This window comes from Plectropomus leopardus, chromosome 11 (genome assembly GCF_026936395.1).
Source record: "Plectropomus leopardus strain MGB_pleo_1.0 chromosome 11, ASM2693639v1, whole genome shotgun sequence".
NCBI classification, from domain to species: domain Eukaryota; kingdom Metazoa; phylum Chordata; class Actinopteri; order Perciformes; family Serranidae; genus Plectropomus; species Plectropomus leopardus.
In genome coordinates this window covers 8,213,942-8,239,857 of record NC_142186.1, presented here as the reverse complement: position 1 = coordinate 8,239,857, position 25,916 = coordinate 8,213,942, and the positions used below count along the sequence as shown (strand labels likewise).

The 25,916-nt window shown below is 40.1% G+C and overlaps 1 protein-coding gene across 12 annotated transcripts in view; it reads left to right on the top strand.

Annotated features, from left to right (window-relative positions):
• Nucleotides 1–99: 99 nt before the first annotated feature.
• The window catches only part of snap91a (synaptosome associated protein 91a), a 64,825-nt gene continuing 39,008 nt past the window's right edge, over nucleotides 100–25,916 (top strand). For 2 of the 12 annotated variants that reach the window (XM_088083965.1, XM_088083966.1), the window contains exon 1: nucleotides 304–1,659. In XM_088083965.1, the coding sequence (XP_087940091.1) occupies nucleotides 1,530–1,659 (130 nt within the window). In that variant the 5' untranslated portion in view covers nucleotides 304–1,529. Of the gene's footprint in view, nucleotides 1,660–25,916 lie in introns of all 12 variants that reach the window. The other 10 variants (XM_088083969.1, XM_088083972.1, XM_088083964.1 and 7 more) reach the window with 9 other exon arrangements.

Genomic DNA, 25,916 nt, shown 5'->3' with positions numbered 1-25,916 from the left:
GGAGTATCTAATGTTTCACAAAACAAGCAAAGATTATAGAAAAGTTTCAAAATTCATAGAAATTTCTGTAGCTGTACTTTTTTCTTTTTCATTTCTCTCTGACATTATTAATCATCTCACAGATCCTCATTTATTTAAGGACTGTTTGGAGGAGCTTTAACCAGTGGGTTGGGAACCACTGCACCAGACTAGCAATAAAAACTATAAAATAGATTAACTAGCTCCACCTTGAGTAGCCACATGAAGGTAAGGATGTTCCATTTTTCCAGGCCAATTTTCAGCGCAAATTTGGGTTTGATATAGAAGTATATATTACTCATAATAATACTATACAAGTAGGATTTTGAAGGCAGAACTTTTACTTGTGATGGAGTATGTTTAACACTTTTACTAAAACAAATAATCTGAGTACTTCCCCTACTTGCAAACCAGTGAGTTACAGCCAGGTCAAACAATTAATTGTGTTCTAGAGGAGAAATTAACAGTTACCCAGAGGAGCGCATATCAGCACCAAGGACAGGGCCAAAGACAGAGTCCCCTGCTGACAGGCTGCAGTTAAACATGCTCAAAGAAAACTGTGATAACTGAGGCAGCACGCTTCATATGACCTTCATAATGTGTGGTAGCGGCATGGAGCATGACAGGAATCAGGCTTGGCTGTAGAATAGCTGTATTAACCCTTCATGTCCTTCCTTACCCATCCATAGCCTCTATCAAACTCTCGTCTCCCACCCCAGCTCTCGCGATGACATAGACAACAGCAGGGTTGGTAATACTGCGTCACCTGACTCAGAGGAAGGGGGCGGGGCTGGTGAGAAAATCTAAATAAATTAATAATGAAATAAACAGGAGGATGTAAATCCACCAGGAACACCGCCATCCATCGACCGGGGTTGAAGCGCGCATCGCCGGGGCTTGCAGGCAGACGGAGGGCCGCAGCAGAGAGGAAGAGGAGGAAAAAACGCTGCAACTGGATGGTGGGGGATGATGATGATGCCATCCAGGACCTGATGTTCTCCTGCACGCCCCGCTGATACACAAGGACTGTTGGACTGGTGGTGGTGAGGATTATCCAGGACGCTGGAGGAAGGAAGACAGGGAGGGGGGGAGGCAGCGACGAGCATCATCCGGAGAGGAGCGTTTTGTCAGAGAGGCTGGCCGACAAATAGTAAGAAACTGATCAAAAATCAAAGAAAACACTAAAAACCTGCACTAGGATTAAGCAGTTGGGAATTTTCGCTCATTTAGACTCTGTTTTTTTAAAGGATACTAGTCTCCAGGGAGGAAAGTCAGTCCATGATTGTTCCAGAAACGCATGCAGTTCCACCACTAGGAATCAGCCCATTCCTGTATTGTTATGCAATCACTTCTATAGAAAGTGTCCTGCTATTTCTTTTCTAGTGCTTTGTGTTTGTGGTGCTTTCGAGGGCAGCTGGGATTACTGAGGCCGGCTCATATTGGTGTTGGGGGGGGGGGTAGGACCATAGTGGACGCTCGATAGTCGAGGTTGGACTCCACGGAGAGAGAAGATGTCGGGTCAGACGCTGACGGACCGCATCGCCGCGGCGCAGTACAGCCTGACGGGATCCGAGGTGGCCAGAGCTGTGTGTAAAGCCACCACACATGAACAGACAGCTCCAAAGAAGAAGCACCTGGAATGTGAGTCATCTACCTATCTATCTATCTATATACATACTGTATCTGTCTATCTAAATATCTATCTATCTATCTATCTATCTATCTATCTATCTATCCTACTATATGTGTCCTTTCGACCCTCCCTCCACCCTCCCCATGTACAATTAGGCCATGCACCAAAGCCATGATGGTTGCCTCCCCCCATCCATTCCCCCAGTGTGTGTTAATGTGGAAGCCACAGTATGTGCTCACGTGTACATTATGCTCAAGGCAGCCACTATTTTAATTTACACTCTAATTGAACAAATCAAACCTATTACCTAATTACAGCAGGGCTTCTTCCTCCCATTGTGCTGGCAGATGAGCACCGTTGTAGGGAAGCCACAAAGCCTTAAACTAGCCACTTTACTGACTGGAGGCTGACTCCCCCATGTTGCTTAAATGCATTATTGAAATGTGGTGTCGTTACAACTAAAGATACAGACCCTTGCCTGGGCTCCTCTGGTCCCCTGTGATAGTGCAAAGGTGTGTGGCACTGCAGCATATATCACTGACTTTTATTCTTGGTGCAGTTTGTTGATTTTTTTGCATATTCCTTGGTAGAAACTAGGTAGGGACGGATGGAGGAAGGGTGCCAGTTCAATTCAATTCAAGTATTTGGAATGGGCAAACATAAATCATGGATATGCAGCATACTTGAGAGCGATTATCCTTTCATGCAGTTTCACATTATAGTCATCATCCCCAGTGAACATCCATACATGAAGTTAAATGTGAAAAGAATGATGCACACACCAACAATTATAGGAAAGTCAACATAAGTGATGTTAATGAAGTTGAAGAGCACAAAGGGCCTCCACAGTGTCTGGGTGCTGCAAAGATTTGCGCCATGCATATAAATGCAGCAGCTCACCAAATGGTACAGTATCTGAGGTTTTGATTTTCTAATAGCTCTTTTGTAATGCATACATGACCCGGAGTATTACATTTATGTTCCAGCCCAGTGTTGTCACAATACTGAAATTTCTAACTTTGTTACAATACCTTGAAAAAAATATGCAATACCATTTTTGGTACCATGTGGAAAGATAGACATTCAGGGTATAAAACATATTTTTTCCAAAAGATAAATATATAAAATGAGAGCCACTTCTCTTGGTTAGTGGCAGAGAACAGCAGAATGACTGTAGTAATCATTAAACGTCTCTTATTATGCTTATTTTCAATTTTGTACTTGTATTTTGGGTTTCAACTAAAATATCTTTACATGCTTTAATGATGTAAAAACGGAGAAATGTTTTTCTCACACTATGTACCTGAATATACCTGTATTTACCTTCTGTGTGAAATGCTCTGTTTTTGAGCCTGTCTCCTTAAGTTGCCTTCCTAAAAAAAAGCCCAGTCTGCTCTGATTGGTAAGTGCTTCTGAGTCTTCCACATCTGCTCCCTTAGTGTCTCTGCATTGTCATTGCAGCTGCAGGAATTGATGTAACAGCACTTTAGTGGCACTTTCTACCTTAATACAGTATAATTGTGACATCACAACTTCACATAAGTCCTAATAGCTTGTTTAAAGGCAAAGGTTTCTAAATACATACTGTGTGCATGTCTCTGTGGATTGAGTGTTTTGATACTTTAACATTATGTGTATAGCACCTATACATTCTTAAAAAAAGACATGGGTAAATTACATTTTACGTTATGGGACCTTTAAGAATGTGCAGAGCGAGAAAGTGCAGCTGGTACCGGGCACACTATTTCAGATGTTACACTGGCCCCATACGCCCAGTGAGACCTCACCACCCGTATCACCTATTTAGATGTTGATTTATATCTTGTAGGATATGGAGTATGTCCTTTCAAGGGCCTTTGGCAATCAATATGTTAAAATCAGGCTGAAGGAGGCAAACAAATAGCCCTCAACCTTCAGAAACAGGAGTGTTAGTTTAGTTTACCTTAAAGTAACCCTGCGCTTGAATTTATATATTGACAGGCGGAGACAAACAGTATGAGACAGTGAAGAACACAATTATACATAATATACCTTGAAAAACAATTGCATGGATTTCTGTGATAAGACTCAGGAGACTAGTACAAAAGAGTAGTGGTAAAGGGGGCAAAAGGAATTCTTTGTGAAAACCGTAAAAGAAGAAATGAGAAACTTTGAACTTTAACCTAACAGACAAACAGTGAACATACATACATAGGCAGTGACTGTATTTGTGTAATTATATTAAAAACATGTCACTGTACAGATGACTCAGTTACACTAGGCCTGCACTGTTACACCACATGATGAGACCCATCCTAATCAGATATCTTTGATATCTTTATCATTTTCTCAGTATAAAATCTGAAGAAATGGCATCAAGTTCAAGTTGGCAAACTCAAACCCAGCGGGAGAAATCAATCCTCCCTTCTGATGGTGCCCAGACTAAAAAAATAAAACTGAATGATGAACTGCTTTAAATCAAAGCACAACAAAGTGGAAAACTCGCCCACTTGCCAAAGTCTGAGTCAGCACTTAGTTGTGGTGAGTGCAGAGGGAGCTCAGCCTTCCACATATCGCTCTCACGCTCTCCCACAAAAACATTTAGTCTTTCACACATTGTGCTGCACATTGTGTGAACATAAAGCGAGAATATTAAAAGTTCAAACGAAGAAATGATGCCAACTTCCTCTAAGCAAAGCAATGTTAAGCATTTATCAAAAAACGCTCTTGCTCATTTCCTTACTTTCAGATGTCTTGCCTCTAGCGCACAGCTGTTTGTGGTCTCATATGACTAGTAGCTCGTAGTGGCTAATGTTAGCCTTAGTCAGGAGAAGTCATTTTATTGACTTTTGTGTTTAGTTACTGATACATTTGAGCATTTCACAAATAAACTTGACTATATTCTCTTGCTTTGCTTTTCTCTCAATGAGACATTTGGCTGGAAAGGGAAGAGGCAGTGCACATCTGTATCTCAACTAGAATTGGTTATCTGCTTTTGACGTAGAAACTGTATCAAATTTCTGACTTATAAAGCTTCGGGGCTGTCAAGTTTTTTTTGTTCGTTTTTTTTTTACATTGCAACTTCACATTTTCATAACATAAAACAATCTATATGTATTTTTATGATATGGGACCTTTGAAGTAACTGCCTCAAGATAAATTTGTGAAATCAAGGCAAATGCTGTGTGCTATTAACTTGTAATTGCCACGTGTGGCCACAGTGGCCGCTGCTCAGCAAAATGTATCATAGTCTAGCTTTAAAGCTAAATACGGCAACAATTAATTTTACCTGATTACCACCTTTTGCATGTGATGTAGTGCTGAGCGACATACAAACGTAAACAGAATACAGTGTGCAGAGATTCGCTGTGATGGTGTAGCACTGATATGTCTGCACACGCTCGTAGCTGTATTTTGCCATCAGAAATTTAGAATAGTACTTCAACAGAGCTCCACATGGCTGCACATCTGTGCTTCTTTTCGCAAAGCTATGTTTATGCCTGCTGTTGTGTCCCCAGCGCTAGGATAAAAAAATGACATTATCATGTATGTGGCATAAAACGCATCGGCTCCGCAAGTTGTCAGTCGTCATCTCAAACCTGCAATATAGAAGATAAACAGTTGTGATTAGCCCAGCTCATCTGAGGTCTTCTAAAAATCTGTATGAGCAGGAGGATGACCAGACACATCTGCCATATGAAATAAAACATAAGCATGTAGATTTTTCATGTTGCCAGGTCACCAAATTACTGTATCATGTATGCAGTAAATTGTAGACTTCAGTTTTTTAGGTCACAATTTAGATCGAAGAAGCCTAGAGCTCAGATTAGTTAAGCCAAAAAGCACAGCCATTTTCATTTATATGCAGAATCCTTCAGTTGAAGCAGAGCAGAGTTTTGTTTGTTTACTTTATTGAACCACTTCTAAGTAAAGGGCTTGCTGAAATATGTGAAAGGTGAATTAACCTCACATTGGAGGAACCGCTTCAGGGATGTTGTCTGATTAGATTCAGTTTCATTCTGGGCTGACATTTACTCGATATGCTGCTCGAGGCAACCGAAGTCCAGTTTTTTGTTTTTGTGACCACTAGCAGAAACATTCACCTCCACTGTCAGTGAAACCTGTTGCTGTAGACACAATCCTACACTATCAGCAACACCACTACAGCTTTACAATCCTATTTCACATAGAGGAGTTTGACAGCCACCATTTCCCCTTCAACAAAAACACCCTTATAACACTTTTAACTACATTATTCATCACAGCCATCATACTAACCATTAATGCATTTTTGTATACATTATCCATTATTGATAAAACTGGATTACAGGTCATCGTATTTTTGTACCAGTCCACAGACATAATAGGTCATCCTTCTAATTTGCCCCCTGCTTCACTTCAAAGATCTTCCCATGCTGCTAATTTGGTTTGCCTCAGATATGGCTAATTGCTGCTGTTAGCATATATATTAACCACACAGTAACATGTGTTTAGCATGTTTGGCTCATGGACATTGTGACTCCTATTAAAGAAATTTAATACATATTGTAATTATATTAAGATGTTGAGAAGATATTTTAAATTGCACTTCTGCTTATTAAAATCATGTTTTATTTCATATTTTCTAGGTTTCTGACTGTAATCTGAATCTTTTTACATGTGAGTTTCATCAGTCAGTTGAGGCATCAGTTTAATAATGTTGATTGATCCGATCAGTGCTATCATAGCAATGTCAAGCATAAGACATCCATTAACCTTTGTTTGACACCAGCTACAACATTTACAAACATTACAATAATGAGAGTATTTATTTGTGCTATTATTGTAATCCTAAATCCAGGCAGGTCTCAACAGATATGTTTCCATGATCTAAAAATAATCTCTTATGGATTGTTCCACTGACGGCCAAATGATTATTGCTCTGATGCTCAGCTGATCTAGTTCTAGAGAGCAGCGGGGCAGAAAGCTTTCTATGCTGTGACCTGTGAACATTGAGAAAATCTGAAATCAGAGAGCTTTTCGACTGATGTAGGTCCTTTAGCTTCCAAAGGCACCATCAATAGATATTTTTAGAAAAGTCTGGAATGCAGGTAAAAAGAGACACATTGTTTTTTTAATGTGCGGGGGATGTCTGAAGAGCAAGGCTTATATCTTTCCCTTTTTGCAGTTTTGCAGGGCAGCTCTTAGTTAGGTTTTCTACCTGAACACTGACTCATAACTGTAAAGCAGTTACAGACTGTTCCTTAAAAGGGGCCTATTCTACACATTTCCAGGTTCATACTTGTTGTGTTTTGGTTTTCTACTAGAAAGAGTTTACATGGTCAAAATGAATGGTCAAAAAACACTTAATTTTCCTCATACTGTCTGTGCTGAAACAGCTGCATTCACCCTCCGTCTGAAACGTTCCATTTAGTGCCTGTCTCTTTAAGCTCCCATCCTGAAAAAGCCCTGTCTGCTCTGATTGGTCAGCGTTTCTTCCATGTCTGCACTATCATGCACCCTCACAGAATATCAGCATGTTCTGCTGTGAATAATCACCAATAAAAACAGGAAAAAACAAAATATTCACACCAGACATGTTTACAGCTGGAATCTGATCCAAATTAGGGAGAAATGAACATTATCTGCAACCAAGATTACAGGTTTCCCTGACATTAGCATGTAGCTACATGTAGCAGTGTAGGCTATGTATTATAAACATTTGTAGTAGCTTGTTTGGAACAGATGACTTTATAAAAAAAACCAGCCACAGGCTGACGACAACAACAAAAAACCTGAAGCCTCAGGTTTTTGCTCACTGGGATTATTTTTTTTACACATGATTATTGGAATTTTTGTCCACATTTACTATGAACATCTGATTTGTAATACTGTACTGTAGTAAATATAATAGGTCCCCTTTATGGTTCAAGAAAGTGGACTTTGACCAAGTGGTTTTCTCTTCAGGGCACAGACTCTGTGGACATGTAAAAGCTGAAAGAGAAAAGTTATCCCAGTGATAGCATATTATTAGGTATGTGTCTCTGGGGCACACATTTGCCATTTATTTTAAGAGCCTGACAGATGAATGTGATACAGATCAGAAGTCCTCTAAACTCTTAAAAGATTAGAGCTCAGGCAGCAGCACAGATTGCCTGACACCCCCATGGCCTCAGTGTGTTTTACAGAAGGCTCTCAATAGCTTACTGGCTGCATGTGTGTGCCTGTGCTTTTGTGTCAGCATGCACGCGCACACACACACACACACACACATATACACACAGAGGGTTGGATGTATGGCATTGGCAGTTTCCCAGAAAAAGGGATCGAATGAGGATGCAATTGAGTGTCTTTTTTTGGATAGGAGCAGGGTGGTGCAGAAGAGGAGGTGCAGCTGTGAGTCAACTGCTTGAATGGACATTAGGATAATTACTAAGAACAAAGAAGACCATTGTGAAAAAGATTGGCTTTTTGTAGGTGACTCAAAATCTGAAAGCTTAACATGTGTAGTAACAATAGTACCCTCTTCCTGTTTTGTGCTATAACGTGAAAGTGTTTGTACGAAAGTTCACACGATGAGACTTTCAAAGTCGTCAGACTGCTGTACTCTTCACACTGCACAACTTGCTGTCTTGTAATCTGGAGTCTTGAAGTCGTGGTTTTCACACTGTGACTGACTGGTAGCAGGGACTCACAAACGACAAGATCTTTCACAAGGAGGAGGCCTTAAGAGTCTGTATGGTCAGTGACATTGAAAAAGATGTAATACAATGCTCAAGTTGTTGTCGTTGGTACACATGTTCACAAATAGCCTATTTCCATATGTCTTTAAATGTTTCAACCATGTATGGCCTGTTTCCTCAAGGTGCAACAACAACTTTGGGTCATGTTGCAAAGGCAACACATACTGTAAAGTTCCCATTGTTACAGGCGACCCCTCTTACAGGTTGGCGTGTCGGCAATGCACCGATAAGCCTCTCGGCTTGTATCTTTAAACAATTCACACAAAGCGCTCAAGCTATGTGAGCACTGAGCCAATACCAATTAGCATCTGATCTAGGGCTTTTGTCAGGGAGCTCCAATAACTGTTGGCGAGAGGAAAATCAGGATTAAAGTTGTGAGTGTAAACTAGGCATGACTATAAATTAAAGGAACCTCATGGAGTTTATGATCACTCGTGTTGTGTAGCAATGTTTTACCAGGGGGTACCCTTTCTGTTTGTATCATGTGCATTAGGCACAAATAAAAACACGCATGTATGCAGACAGCACATTAGGCTGTGGCATTGAAAGTAATGCCTGTAAATCAGTGGTAGCATTGTTTGAGCCCTGCTCCACACTGCTAAGTCTTCATAGCAATTTTCTGAATATGTTGCTACTTGCAACCCATATCCGCAGCAGGTGAAAAGTTGCTCAAGAGGTAAATTCAGCCTGCACCAATTTTACTGTAATCTTGGTTGCGGTAATAATGCTATAACAGGTAAATTTACAACAATTTAATGATGTTTGAAAGAATTATATCGACAACCTTTTAATTGGAGATATTCTGCAAAAATACTTTACTTTTTTAATCCCAAGAGTTAGCTTTTGAAATATCTAGGTGCAGTAGTGTGACCATCTAGCAGAATAGCAGCCACAGTTGCATGCCTGGGGTACAAGATTGAGCGAGGAACACAAACCAAGTTTACTGACACTCAGTCATTTAATTTAGGGATGTATAGTGAGATAAGTCATGTGGCACTGTGGCACAGATATTACAAATCATACATTATAAAGTGATTACTGAACAAGCTAGCAAAGGAAAATTTTTGTGACAGAGAGCAGGATGCTGCAATGTGGCACCATATTTTTACACTGGCCTTCTTAACCCCCACACACCCTATCAGGGCTGTTTTTGGTTCTATCCATTTGGATTGATTGGACTAGGTGGATTACTCAACATCTGGCGAATGCATCACTTAAATTGCCAGTTAAATGCCTGGTGCACATTTTTGCTCCACTTCATTATGCTGTTACTGCAGGACAGAGAATCTCTGCACTGTTTAATTTCTAACCAAAACCAGCAGCTGCCAAATAATAACTTTGGTCAAAGGGCTCATTTTCTTATTATTATCACCATGAGGCAATAGAACCTGCAACAAGCACTATTTCTAATTATTCCCAGACTCTGGAATTTGGGCTTAGAGTGTATATTTGAAGGCAGTATTTTTCTGGTTTGACCAGAATAACAACTGAGCTTCTTCTCAGTATGACTCCAAAGACCCCGAGCATGGAGCAGAGGACATGCAGGATAGCTGCGGCCCAGAGGGATGCAGCTAGGGAACTAGTGGGATTTGAATGTCTGCCAAATGAAGACGACTCTGTTTTCCAAAGACAGGCCCCACCACTGCTGCTGCTCCTAATAGCCTCCATCTCTATCTACTGCCACTCATGATGCCCCAACCTCGTAATCCCTGTGCTGTTAAGAGACTTAGGACGGCTTTATATCTTCAAGGTTGTGTTTCTGAAAATGTTCACCATAATATTCACTCTCTCACTGTTTATCGCTCGTCTTTACATCTGCAGAAAATGTTCATCACGACGACCTTGTTTCTGATAAGACGTCATGGCTGAGATTCTTTGCTGCAATAATTATCACCAGCTCCACTGCCGCTCTAAATCTAGTCACTCATTAACAGGTTTTTTAACACAGAGATGCGATTATACTCTGCTCAGAGCAAATGCAGGATACATGACCTGCTGGGTGTGTGTGTGTGTGTGTGTGTGTGTGTGTGTTTGGTGATGGGGGAGGAGGCAGGAGGATAAGCGGTGAGAAACATAAACAGCGTGCTGAGTCCCCTTTGGCTGCTAAGGTGCTGTTCCCACAATATGAGTCACCATCAGTGTGTTACCACATTTGAGAGACAGACTGTTTCCCTGACATGGGGGGATGGGAAGTGACAGCAAGGGATGGGTCTGCAAAACCTCATGTGTGTTAGTGCACGTCTTTAGTCATTTTCTACTCTAATATTTCTATTATCCTACATACTGCAATAGCCAACTAATTAGCAAAACCATCCCTGTTAAAGGGACAATTCACCCCAAAATCAAAAATAAATATGTGTGCTTTTACCTGTCATGATATTTGTCAGTCTAGATTGTTATTGGTCTGAGTTGCTTAATGTTGGAGTTTTCTGCCGTAGAGATGTCTGCCTTCTCTCCAGTATAATGGAACTAGATGGCATTCAGCTTGTGGTGCTCAAAGTTCATGTCCCAGAAAATGCACATGGACGTCAATAACCCATTTATAATTGGGTTTTTGGAATATGTATGAGCATTTAAATAGCATACTCCATTTATGAGAAACCTGAATGCTAGCTGGAGTACTCTGAAAGAAACTGGGGTATGTATGCGTAATGTGAATAACCCAATTTCTCTGTGCTCATGTACACACCATATCCCAAATATGATCAGAACCAGGATAAACCTCATAAACGGGTGAGTTTGCATTGGCCTCTTGTCCATAAGTAGATGCATGTTTCCTTTTGGGCAGTGATGGAGTTGGCAGGTAGTTCGGTAGAAAGAAAATTGTTTCTGCATTAAAGATCTGTGGATTATTTTGACTTGAGAGAGGCAAGGTGTATTTGAAAGTTACATAGCTTAACTTTTTTTTAGTGTTTAAAGGAATAGTTTGTCATTTTGGACTTATTTGTTCTCTTCGTTGAAAAAATTGATACACTCATGTCTACATAAATATGAAGCTACAGCCAGCAGCCAGTTTACCTAGCTTAGCATAACAACCGAAAACCTGAAAACAGCTGGCTAGCTTTGTCCACGCCACAGATGTATTAAGAGACCTGCATATAGTATTTAAGTCAGGGCCCCATTCATTCATTCATATGAAAGTTGCTCAGTGGCACGTGAAGCCAAAAAATGCTATATTTCCATAGTATGAAATTCTCTAAATCTTTCGCATTATGGGTCCCACAAGAGACTTACAGTGGCCGGGCATCCGAGTGTGGCTGAGCAGCTAACTTCTGCTGGCTCAACGGCTTTACGCTGAAAAATAAAATATCAGCTGATTGACAGATATCTCATTCACAATGTTAGTCTATGAGAAAAAGTGTTTTTGGGAACCATGGAATCACATGATGGACCAGGACAGTACAAGTCGACTTTTGACCGCTATGTAAATTGGCAGGCAAACGTTTGGTGCTTCCAAAAAATAAATAAATAAATAAATAAAAACTTTGGAAAAAGGCCCCCAATGGCCACTCATAGTGGCACATTTTTCAGTGACATTAATAAAAACTCTATAGCCTCCCACAAAGGCACATGGCAGTGCTGCTGCCCCCAAACCCCCCAAGTGAGTCCTTTTAGCTACTGTAGGACACAATTTCAGCCCCCCAGGTGTTGCCATAAAAACATCAACTATCAAAGACACTCCTGTTACAGCAGTCTAGAAATATTAATATTCGTGAAAGCAGGCCACTGTACTATTAATGCCTTAATAGTATTAATTTGCTTTGAGATTATGTTTTTGCTTCAGTTGTTAACCAACCAGATGTGTAGAAAGGATTTTATGTCTCTTGGCAACTGAAGCCATGGTGTCCATGGACTGTCAGTCTGGAAATGTGGTGCTAGAAAAGCTTCAACAGGATTTGGACAGCCTTTCTTCACTCCTAGCTTGAACAAAATATTAAAATTCACTTCTTTTGTATGCCTGAAAATGTCAGTAAAACTGATGCAAAGTGACACTTTTTTAGGCACTTCCACTTGATGGCCCAACACTGTCAGTGTGAATATATTCATTGAAACTGCTATTTCACATTGCTTCAGCTACTGTGTGTTTGGACTAGTTTTCATGTGCTGTAACAGGCAGTAGTGGGACATCTTCAACATCTGGTTGACAGCTTGCTACTGTCAGAGCGCAGAGAGTTCAAATACAGAAATGATCAGCATTTTAATTGAGGTTTAAAGACATCACAGAACAGCAAAATATGCCTTTCTCTTCCATCAATTGGTCCTCACATGTTTCCCTCTCTCTGCCTCGCCCACTCTATCTTTTCACCACCACTCCCACTCTGCTTCTCTCTCTCTTCCTCACCACTTTATAATGATTCTGTGCAGTGCTTTCCTAATGGCGAGTTGCAGCAAACGGAGGAATGTGAAAGGAGGCTGGTAAGAGGCCTCAGTGTGTACTGCAGTGCTAATCTCACACCGGGTATCCTTGCAAGCCTCAGAGTTTCTCTCTAATATCAAACACTGTGTGGGTGGTGGACTGTCCTACCAACAGCGTGTGTCCAGATTAATGAGCTGCGACCAGGATCCCCCATACAGCTGCTATCAGACCATTATGTACTCCAGATCTGAGCAGCCAATTCAAACGGATTTGCTTCTCCTTACTTAATACCTCCCACCTCTTCCCATGCCTCTTAGTCCTTGTTCTGATCTTCTGTGGAGGTCACAATGCCCTTGGGCATGCTAGTATAGGAGAAAAGGCATTAATAGTACAGTGCAGTTGTATCTGTTGGGAATTTCTTGTGCTTAAATAGGCAGACTGTACACTCTGAGGATTGCCATACCAAGAATAAACTATAGGTAAACAGTCCTTTGTCGTAGTATGCGGGTAAGCAGCAGATCAGCATTTCCAGGAGCTCAAACATTAAAGGGCCATGTCTACACCCAGGCTGCACATTAATAATGCAGGGAGGCTCTGGTTTCCTGCCGTTTATTACTCCGTCTGACTGCTGAGTTCTGCCTCAGGTCCCGACTTTGCAATAAAACAGTGTCACAAAAAAGTGTTCCTCTGAATCACCAGATATACAGAGGAACCCTGTGGGAACTTTTGAATAGTTTTACAGCAGTTTGGAGTAGTTTCGAAAGTTTCACGACAGTTTTTCTGAGAATCATCCGCTCACACAGGAAGATTATTCTGCCTCTGTGATGCAACTATTTGTGGACTATCCAATTTGGCTGGAGCGCTGCGTGAGGTTCCCGATAAATCTTTGTTCGTCATTTAGTGATAGAGTCACAGCTGAATTTAGAAACTGAATATCCACTGTCCCACCCTTCCCTGTAACTGTGCCTGTCAAGCGTTCTTCTCTTGCAAGACACTTTCTTGTTTGCAGTGATAATAACAATGTCAGATTTAGGCCTACCACTCACTGACAATGATTTGACAAATACATTTTTGAAACAGTGAAATTCTGATTTCAGACTGAGGTAAAAAAAAAAAAAAAGAAAAAAAAAAGAAAAGGACTTCTCATTTCTGACCAGCAGTTGTTGATTTTGATAGCTGAAATAACAGCTTGCTTTTGCTGGCAGATTTGACAGCTGTAGCTTGATAGCTAATTATGTTATTCTTAGCTCCATTAGTTGGTTGAAAACACTGTCTGGCAGACTTTGTAATGTTTCCTGCTCACTCATTTTAAAATGGTTATCCTGTCAAGAGGAGTCTTAAATATGTGCTTATTGTGCTGAAAGACATGGCATTGGAGACTTCTATGTGACTCTAAACAAATCTTTGGTCATCATGTAGTGACTGTTGTATGTAGAAATTGAATGTTCACTGTGAGGCCCATCGTCCTTCATTATTGCGCCTGTAAAGCTTTCCACCATAGGCACTTATTCCCACTGTACAAATATGAAGCCAAATATCCCGGATAGTCACTGCCATCTTGTGCCTGTGACACAGTAGCTGTCTCTGCTGTGTTGAGTTCACATCCATAACCCCTGGCGGCCAATCACAAGCAGCTGCATTTATCACAAGCACACTGATTAGCACATGCAGCTGTCAATCAAATCCCCTTTTTATAACATCAAATAACAAATTAAAACCAAGCTTATTAATAAAACAAACACCTGAACAAATATCAGTGTGATAAGAACTACATAAAGTGTACTTTGAGTTTTTATTTTGGCCATGCTTTCCCAGTGTTGCCAACTTGATGGCTTTCTTGCTAGATTTAGTAACTTTTTTCCACTATTTTATTTCTATGACCCAGATAGAAACACATTTTGTGATTTATTCAGACCACATTCTATTCAGAGAGAAATATATTATATTGTAACTCTTTCCTATGCATGTTACTGGCAGTCCACGACTTTTCCATTATCAGCGTGGGCTCTCTCCCCCTGTCTCTTCTGCAGTAGGTGTGGGACTGGCAGGAGGTGAGGAGACGTCACTTGCCATGGGAGTTAAGGTACGGAGAGTTTCCATGTTGACGCTCTCACTTTCTGGATTAGAAGCACAAGATATTGCTGAGCTAGGTGCACTCTCTCATGTCATTCAAATGTCTTGTTGAGGATGTTTCCATTCAATCTTAATCGGTGATGACATCACCGATATGCAAATGAGCATGTGACGTTTGTCGTTTTTTAACGACATTTGGAATTAGTGCTTGCTACTTCCTTTGGAAAAGGGTTAGGGTTATAACAATGTTAGACTTAACACCCACTTACAATGATTTGACAAATTATTGTTTGAAAGAGTGAATTCTCGATATTAGACAGAGGTGGACAAAGGCAGACTTCTCATTTCTAGCCAGCACTAGTTGATTACTTGTCTGTATTTTCAGTTACAAGAGAAACGGCTTTTGGATGATGACTAACTGATGTGTTTAAAATCTATTAGCCTATCTTTGGTAACACTGACTGGATTGTTTAGTGTAAACCTCCCCCAATTGAATAAAGAGCAGGATAGAGTTGGTAATGTTGTGGAGAAACCCAAAAACACACTTGCCGTGTGGCTAGCTGGTCAGTTGGATTTAAGCAATCTGTTTACTTCGGTTTTCACTGAGCTGTATTGTCCTGCATATGAAAATTCCAATAAGTAGTCAGATGCTTTCTGATTAACTTGTCATACATATCCATGTGTATCCAGGCTCTGCTGTTATGTATGGTACCCTACTTATTTCGCACAGAGTTAATGTGACGGTGGAAGTCACTCACAGTGCTTGCTGTCAACGGGAGAGATTATTGCAGACCTCAGATGTTAACCTGTATAGTGGAGTGCTTTTTGACTTCCTAGATTATTTGATTAGTCACTCGTGCAACCACGAGACACCCCTGGGAATATCTGCGCTCAAGCTTTCATCATCTGCGCTCCTTACTGTGCAGCTCTAGGAATTTGTTTTGGATTTCGTTTGATAGTTTTTAACATTTTTATTAGGAATTTATTCCAGTAACACCATCAGATCCTATACATGCTGCCTGCTTGGTTTAGATGTTCTGAGTCAAAGTTTATCAGATTTGTATTGAGCAGAACTGACCCAAATCAGGCTGAGATGTTACCCGAAGAGACAGCTCTGATTTGCCTTTTAATGGGCTGAGTTAAATAGAAGGGGAATAACCTTTTCTGCAAACTACCACAATTTACCCCTTCATGCTACAGTTAGACTACATTCCCACCACCCGTCCTTCCTGTGCTTCTTCAGTCAAGGCAGACTTTTAGCACCCACACAGATACTGATTTTCCCTGTCAGAGAAAGAAATAAAAAAACAAACAATTTTGGCTGCGTTATTTGGCTCAGCATCTGGGGCGGATATCTGTCTCTGTCTCCTGCCTTGGAGCATAACCTGCACATGCCAGAAATACAAGGCGCAAGTTTATTTAGACAGGGAGGAGACAAAGCCTTGGGAGGTGAACAGCTAACAAGGTATAAAGGGAGCTAGGAGGACAAAATGAATGTACACAAGAAAAGATGTTAGACAGGTGAGGCTCAGGAGGAAGATATATTGGCTGTTTTTGTTGTTTTCTGTCTGAGGCCATGGGTAGTTAGCGTACATTGGAGCTGTGGGCAAGAAGGTCAATTATAGTAATTAGAGGAAGACTGATTGGTGAACACCGCTGGCTAAAGCAGATCTGTTTACCAGGAGAAAAAGGTTTATCAAACGTCTGGGTGCTTTGTTGAATGATGAGCAAGAAGGCAGTGATAGCCACCATGACTGAAGAAACAAGGAAAGGGTGTTAACTACAGAAACACCTTCTTCTTAAGCACAAGAAGAAGTCACAACACTGCACACACTGTTAAATGTTTGTGAATCAGTGTCTTGACTGAAGCTTTACACAGAAAGCTTCTTTCTTTTTCCTGACTGCATGCCAACGCCCCATATTAGTTTTTGTTGTGGTTTGGCCTTTCATTCACATGACAACAGCATTTTGGGGGCCTGAAAACTCAAACTTTTGAAACCTGGTCTTATCTTTTGAGAACACAGCTCCTCTTGTCACCGTGTAAACTGGCAATGTGCAGATCTTTTGAGAGCGGTGACGTCACGGCCGCACTCTTCGCACATGCGCTTGGTGTTCTTCTATGGTGTGTCATTACAAAGTCACACCGCCAACTACTGGCCTGGCATAAATACTACAGCATTATTGGTTGGTTTTGCAGATGAGTGTACACGAGTATCATTTTTACAATGTTATCATATAAAAGCATATCTTTTTAAAAACACAAAGGAAAGACTTTTCTGCTTTTAGTAGGGTTGTTCTCGTCTAAACGTGGCCTAAAAAATCCCAGGCACAGAGTTTGTAAGACAGTCCCAACATTAGAAGCCTCTCTCTTCTGCTGCTGTCAGAGGGGCTTTTTAAGCAGCTCCCTCCAGGTGCAGTGCAGCTCGTTAGGTGATGCAGCACACCTGAGCAGATCTAAAGAGGGGAAAGGGACAACAGCAAAGAACGCATAGTCGTAACAAAAGGGTTTAAGTTTGCCATTTATACCTCCAACAACATAGTGGCTTGGTTGCCACTGTGAATGTTTTCATATATATGTGTGTGTGTGTCTGTGTCTGTGTGTGTGTGTGTGTGTGTGTGTGTGTGAAACAATCTGCTACGAGATTTTCATACCTTATGAAAATGTATGGAGCAACTGCCTCAAAGGATAAGAAAAATAGTACATCAACAAGTCTACAAATGCATAGCCTGCATTCAAAAATATTTTAAATAAAGAATTAAAACTTGCAAACTCACTGGTGTGAATTTGTAAGTGTGAAGCTCATAGTTTCCACCTTGGCATGTCTCCTTTATAGGTACATTTGAAAATGACTCAATACATAAAGGGTCCTTTTTGGGCAGGCTTGCTTGTGTTCTGCAGGCGCATGCATGCTAGGCAGTTTGACTTCAATTGTAGGCTACTAATGGACTTAGCTTTGGGTATCAGTCAAATTAATTGACATGTTAGCCCATTAAAATGAAAAGAAGAGTGTTTTCTTCATAACATTTAATCTACTTTAACTGTTACGAAAAATAACATTTTTATTTCAGACTGGACCGAAGACACTGTTCAAATCATTTCAAACTGAATAACCTTGGGATTTTCCACCCATGAGCTGCATCACAGCAAACAAACAACTCCACTAATAGCTGAGTGAAATGTCACTGAGAGCCAAAGTGTCTATATGAGGACAGCGCTGCTATCTGCGTCCACCAGCAGAAGCAGCAGCATTGTGTGGGACGCCAGCCTTTTCCTCAGATGTCACTTCCAGCCTCCACAGTATGGATCCCAATGGCTTCCTCTTTGTTTGGCTGCCACACCACATTGATGCTATGCTACGCTGGGATGGAGTGCATTCTGGGTATTTTTTTTCTCCCCCTGTTTGTTGCTTGAGGGTGAAAGGAGCTATAAATAAACCCTGTGCTTTCATGGTCCGTTCATGTGTAGCTCAACAAGGCATCACTCATGCAGCGTGGCTTGTGTTGCACGCTGCACTCTTCCAGAGATGAAACGCTTACTGAATACACCACTCCTCATGTTTATATGTCACCAATTCAACAATCTATATGGAATATAATAAATGATATAGAAAATGCCCAGCATAGAAGGTTTGTGAAAGGTATATGAATTCAATGTTGAGTCTTTCAGCTATGTTGAGGGTGTTATGACTCATATATCTGGCTTTGGCTGGATAACCACTATCAGTTTGCTGCTGTTGGAGTTTTTTCACCTGAATATGATTTCAAAAGAATTTTACTGCTTCCTTGATGCCACTGCAAATACAAGAGCCTGTTGCCCAGGAAACCACCTTGGCATGCTCCCTTCTGGTGCTTATTGGTAAGTTTGTAAAAATCCATCTATGAAAAATATGAGGAGGAGGTTGAATGTGTGTCGTGCAGGCTTGCTTTTAAGCCCGAGTGTGCCCTGTGGCGCATGCCTGCTCGGCAGTTTGCCTTCAGTTGTACTCGCACACAGTGGCTTTGATATCGCTTACAGTTATTGATATGTTAAAGGGTGCTGTTTGAAATGGGAGTCCTGTCAGTTGTGTGTTGGGTGTGGCAGACGCCGTGGGGCATCCTGACGTGGTATACAGTGACAGTTATCTGACACTGTGTGGGTCAATGGAGCACATGAGACAAAAAGTGTTAGAGGAGGAGATCTGGATCGATACAATCCCACTGGGGCACTTGCTAAAGGGACACCTTTACAGGATAAGGCTGGAATTATTCAATATGTTTCTTATTGTCAAATGATCCCAAAAATAAAATGAGAAAATCCTACAATACATCAATCAATACTTTCCACTTTCCATTTCCTGTCTTGGGTAATAAACTCCAAGCTCATTGCTTCCTACTGAAGATATCTTCAAAGTATCTTTAAAACAGCTCACTATGTTGGCATTTTACAGTCATTTTTTTTTTTTTTAGCTCTGCAGACAGAGCTCTCCATGAGTTCTTTTTGTACTCAGTTTGTGACTAGCAAGGTGGATAATTGATCAGAGCTGATCAGATCGATGGATGACAGGAGCAGCTGCCATGAGTGAATGTGGACTCGTAGACTGAGCAGAATTAATGGTTAAGTTTCACTTTCGGTGCGCCTCTGCTGCTCCATCTGTACCCAGAGTACGTCGTGCACTCCGTGCAATGAATAACCAAACGGTATATATATTTCAGCAGTGATCCTAAAGAATGGTCCAGCTCCAAAAATTAAAATCTATTCACAAATAAATGAATGTGTGTGGAAACCCTGCCTCCACCTTTGGATGGCAATGTCAGCTCATATACTGTACATCACTTTGCTTAAATTAATGTTATATATATGTAAAATGTAAAAGAGTAATGTATTAGTGGTTGCAGAAATGTAGAATACAAAGAAAACTTTTTCTTATGCTTGTAGTAGTAGTTTTTTTTAAATAGCAAATGTTAAATCAAATCAAGTAGGGGTAAATTGCTATTAGTTGTGAAGTAGTCTGTTGTTGGATTTGCTTATAATAAGATACAGTTACCACATTCATCAACAAATTTCACATGCAGTGACCTGTGTGCAATAGTATTGCTCATTTATGTGTTTTTAGCCATGCAAGTGGCATTACCTTTCATCTAATACTTTGGTCACATCCAGCATATACCATGTGTTCCAATACCTATTCTCTACTACTACCATACGGTACAGTATAGTATGCCAAAGGAAGATACATCACATCTTGACCATTCAGTTTAAGATCTTGCCAGCTGATTGACAGCTGACTGAAGCTGAAATGATGGAAAGTCAAATGGTAATAACAGGAACATGAATCATTTAAGTAAACAGAGATAACCAACAAGAAAAAAAAAAAGATAGAATAATGCATATGTAGGCTTATTTAATGGATATAAAATGTTAGAATCCACAATGTATGCAAGTATTACTCAAAAGTTAGCAAGGTAACAAGGTAACAACAGCAGAGCTCTTCAGGTTCATCTGCAAACCTGAGTTTGTCCAGTTTGTTGAACGGCAATTTGATTTATCTCCATGGTAACTGTTTTATGAGAAAGAGGGTCAAAGTTCAGGGTGCAGTGTTATGAAAAAGCAGCACATCCCGTCTGTGTGCATACTGTATGCAATACTTTGCAAGGGCAGCCACAGTTCCTACTAAAAGTAAAAAGTATGCGTTCTGATCGCACCCATAGATGCAACTGTAGTCACAAAGATGGCATTTACACACTTTAGGCCTACACAGTCAAGGCGGGAGTCTAGCATTATTTTTTATCTTTTTATATCATCAGTAAATCCCATAAAAGAGCCCAAAGGATGAATCTGTCTCAGTAACAAGTACTGTGTGTGTAGCTGAAGTCTGATACTGCTCATGCTGTTCTTCTCCACTAGACCTAATCTGTGAAGAATTCAAAACGCATAAAAGAGCCATACTGTTGCATCGGGTAATATTCACCTTCATTACAATAAACATAAACAGTGTATTTTATTCCTCTCAGCTCAGCAACAAGAAAAACACCATAAACAAGGCACCATATCCCTGTGCATGCTCGGTTACATCTGCCGACATTGAGCTGCTCACCAGAGATACATATTGCAGAAGCAGAGTGCCACATGAATGCAGCTCTGTTACATGTTTTTTAATGGTTTTTAGACAACAATGGCATTGTGCTATGGCAACACAGGAAATGTTTCCAAGGATGAATTCACTGCTGCTTTTGAGACAGTGATTCTCCCCGGTGTCTGCTTGTAGCACGGCACAATCTCAGTTTGGAAAAATCGTACCAGACATTTCATGCATAACAGATGAGGCTGCATATTGTGCATAATATTTTGCTCATGTCAAACGGGATGCTGACTCATATGCAGTTGCATCGAGTGTGAACTCTTGTTTTTGTAGATGCACGCTTCATGTTTGCATGTATGCCTGTTTACATTCAGACAGGTGTCTTTGTCTCTTGTTGTTTCTTTCTCTCATTTTACAACAGCATGCACTCTGTAGAGGATGTGAACATGTCAGACCGATGGTCTTCCTCTCTTTGCTCGCTGCGCTGCACAATGACGGCTCAGGTGCTGTGCTTGTAAATTAGAGCAGGGGAGGATGTGTGTGCACATGTGTTTGTATGTTTACTGGGAGTGTGTGTATGTGTCTGTGTATAACAATACAGTAAATGTGTGGAGGGTCTTGTAATTCTCATGTCACGAATAACCTTGTTTAACTGCCCAAAATCTCCAGGCTGTAAATGAAGGACATGTTCTGTAAGCTGTCACTGAGGGACTCAAATGTCAAACTGGAGTCACAGTACAAAAGACTGGCTCATGTTTGGCTGCCAAAATATCTCTGAGCCCAGATAAATTTTGTAATATTACATACCTTGTAAACGGTGCTACAGGTACCAGTTTAACCCTTTGAAACCTGAGCAAATTGGCTTGAATTATTTCTTGGAAAGAAAACAATGAGCAGCTTGACAAGAAATCACCAAGAAATTAGAAAAAAAGTTATAATAAAAATACCCCAAATTAGCAAAAAAGAAAGAAAAAAACAAAAGTAAAAAAACAAAAAAGGAGTAATATAAAACAATAAATGATAATAATAATAATGATGAGATTATATATTTTTCCTGTAACCTAATTTTAAACATGTAATCATAATAATCATAAATATTATTATAAATATACTTTTCTTGATATATTACCCTATTTATTTGATAGTTTTCTAATAATTCTCTCTCTCCCTTTTTTTAAAAAAAATCTAATTTATCAAGCATTTTCTTGTCACCGTTGACTATTTTTTGCAGGACAGTTCCTGCCAAGTTGCTGATTGCCTCTTTTCCCATGATTTTGGAAGAAATTAAACCAATAAATCTGCTTATGTTTCAAAGGTTGAAATGCTTGTGAACGGTGTCTGAACGCAACACAAGAAAACTGATGTTGGCCCAGGTTTCAAAGGGTTAAACACCTACAAATCCCCCTTGTGAACTGTAATGTAAGACAAGTAGGAGCTCTTAATCCTATTGACTATGTTTCCATAAAAAAAAACAGTACAATACAAAAATGTAGGTTTCATAGCTGCATATAACAACAGCACTACACAGGCCTGTAACCAGTGGCACATACACTGTGTGTGTAGCAGCACTGTAGACTGTGCTCTATACATTAGTGCAGCTGAGCACCTGTGATTCTGTAGATTTAAGTGTAGATGTGACTCCTGCAGTAATCACCAGCCGACAGTAACGGCGCTTACAGCTGGAGTGACTCACTATGCAATTACTCTCAGTGGTTCAATAGCCCTACTTCTCCATGGCAGCGCTCACTGACTTTACATTCCCATCAGGCTTTTATTAAAGTTAGGTGTCATGTGGCTCTTTATGCACTTGCCCAGAAGATCTGTCTGGATTTTTTTTGCATCGGAGTTGTGATCACTCTGATCTCAGTATTCATTTTAATTTAATTTCATGCTCTGCGAATACTGCAGAATCCAACATTTAATAATATGATGAAAGAGGAAGCACTCAGGTGTCTGTACCCAGTTTAGCGAGATCAGCCTGATGGATGAGAACAACGACAACACAGTAAAGTGTAAACACTATAATCTTTTTCTGTTTCTCATGTGGATTAGTGGCTGGTTCATGTGTTTCAGCAAACATCACTGGATCACAGGGCATTATAGCATTATTATTAGCTTTATAGCATTAAAGCTGGTCAAATAATAACGTTTATGAGATTTTACCGGCAGCTTTGTTGTTTGTGGTTGCTGGACAATAGTAGCAATAGTAGATTTTTATGGCCATTGAGGGCAATGCAACGAGATGTAAACACAAAAAGTGTTTGCAAACTAAAAAGTTTATAATACATTTTTGTTAGGAAACAGTTACTCAGACACACAGCCATATTAGTACTGATTTAGAGTCGTGTTTGTGGTCTCCCAACAAAGGTCAGTTATTCAGTCTTTTAGCTCTGTTTGGGTTACATTATACTGTGGTGCAGATGTTGGGTTTTGGTCTCCGTAACTCATGACTAAATGCTGTTGTCCTAGGTCAAGATGATAGTAGCATGACAAGTTCGGAAGACATTGGATTTTGGTTACAGGCCAACTCAATACCAGCAAAATATCATCTGTCGTCAGTATTCTACATGAAATATACTTTGGCAAATTTGATCACCTGATGTTACAAGCCAGATCCAATCAATGTCTAACGATGCTGGTGGCCAGCTGAGGTTAGATGTGAAGTCTTGGTTGATTATTACAAGCAAATCCTTTCACATTATACAGTCACTGATCAATGTGTAAATATAAAAACACAGATGCGTGCAGCTTTAAATAGTAAATACCAAAAACTGGAGAATATGGAGGTTTAAGATTACACTCATTTAAATGTAAGCGTCTTTCAGTATTTTGTATTGTTTATTTTGTATGTGTATTTGTTTTCTTTTTTCTTTTTCTTTTCATGTGTTTGACATTTCTGTACATTATGATGTGTTACTCTGGCAGTCTAATTCAGTGTGATTCAGTTTGCTGTACATTGCAACATACAAGATTTTGAATATCCAAACATGCAAGTATTTATTAGTCAGCGTGACTGTCTGTGTGTGCTAGCGCTTGAGGACCACATATCGAGCTGCCTCGCACTGTCTCTCTTTCTTACTCACACTCACATATATGAATAATTGAAAAGGAGGTTGGGGGGAGACAGTGAGTCAGGAGATCCTGCTGAACTGTTGTTCAGCATCTCAATCTGAACAGATACTCTCTGCCACTTTCCCTCTCTCTCTACCTACTGGGTTAGGATTCTTTCTCCCAATATTTTATCCAGCACATTTTCAAATCAACCAATGTCAGTTCACTGTAGCATTAGTTATTCATTGAATAGGGAGTTGATGAAAGGTTTTATTAATGCTTTATTAGTGCAGAACCATTCACCATCTGGCAACAAACCATTTTTAAATTTGTCGCTATAATCTCTTGTGCATTCATTTTCTTATTAGGACATGCTCTATGGTATATTTAATTATATAGATCTTAAATGGTTGTACAGTCTGGCAGAAGCACTGGCCCTCACTGTGGGAAAGAGAGAGAGAGACAGGCAGAGAGTGAGACCGACAGACTGAGATAGAGACAGACAGAGATGAAATGCGAATGATGATGCAGGCTGCTGACTCATCACCGCTGAAGGGATTATCCCCCTCACTTTGTGTGTGTGCATGTATGTGTGTGTGCTTCTGTTACTGCTTTGCTACTAAGGAGTACATGCACAGCAATCATTGCTGCATGATGAAAGCATGATAGAGGGAGCAGAAGCACGAGCATACTCGTAGCACGGCTGTCAAAGCAAAGTGACCTTGAATACATTTTTGCCTGATTATTCACGCAGTCCCTTTCCAACTACACGTACCATGGGCTATTTGACTTGATTTATTCATGGAAATAGACACCGGCATCATGAACCAGAAGAAAATCGCTATTGTTGTTTAGTCACAGAAAATGCCCAGTTGTGCCCACAGTTGTGTTTTTCATTGGAATGTCAATGCAAAGCAGAGAGACTCAGACAGGTTTAAAGTGGTTGTTTCAAAGCTGGAATATGCCATTGTTCAGTATCTCATGTCCCCGTATGGAAGAGAGTCCCCTTTGGTGTGAGGAAGGTTGCTTATTAAATTCTAAAGCAACACACATTTAGCACAGCATTTAGAACTAATAATGATAGGAATGTAAACACATAAAAACATTTTAAAAAATGATTAAAGACATTGGATCAATTTTAAGAAACTAAATTGCCGCTGCAAAAACTGATACATATTACCTTTTATTCTGCATTAATCAAACCAATCTACTACAAATCCATTATATCCTTCTTTGCAAGTACCATATGTTTGTCTTTTTTTATTTTGTGTGTCTCTTTTTTGTGTGTCCTCTCTAAATTCTGATATTTTACAGGTCAGTGAATGCAGCGCAGGTGGAACTTGGTCATGACTTATTTTTTTTCCCTCGGCGACAGTTTGAGGAGTTTGAGTCCTGGGGTGGATAACTGATCTGTCAATCCAGTCAGAGATGATCAGATAGCTGGATGAGAGGAACACCTGCTGTAGACTTTTAGACCCAGTGTAATGCCAGTGTAATGTAGTGTAATGCAGTCAATAACAATAATTGAATATTTGAATAATGAACTCCAAGCTCCAAAAATTAAAAATCAGTTGGCATAGGTTTTAATTGTGGCGGGCCACCACAAATATATGAATATGTGAGAAACACAAGAAAGTTGGGTGCCGATCATTTGGTGTCTTTTAGAATCTAAATCCAATTGTCAGTATAAATGCAGCATTGTATGTTTCTGCAAACATTTATACATTTCAAATGTAGCAGATTTGTTGAGGCTTTGTTTCTTTATGTTTCAATTTTCTATATTATGTTGTGGCAACTGTTGTGAATGGGTGGTTTGGTTTAAGAACAAAAATCACATGTTTAGGGTTAGGGAAACATCGTGTTTGGACGTCAGTTTGGTCGACAAAAAACATGTCTTGGACATGTCTTAAAATGATGTTAAAAAACACACTTGTCTTGGTCTCAGACTGTCGTCTGCTATATAGGTGCCATGCTTTTAACACTCCTCCTGCCAATGAGGAATGCTCAGTTCTATGTAATGTGAA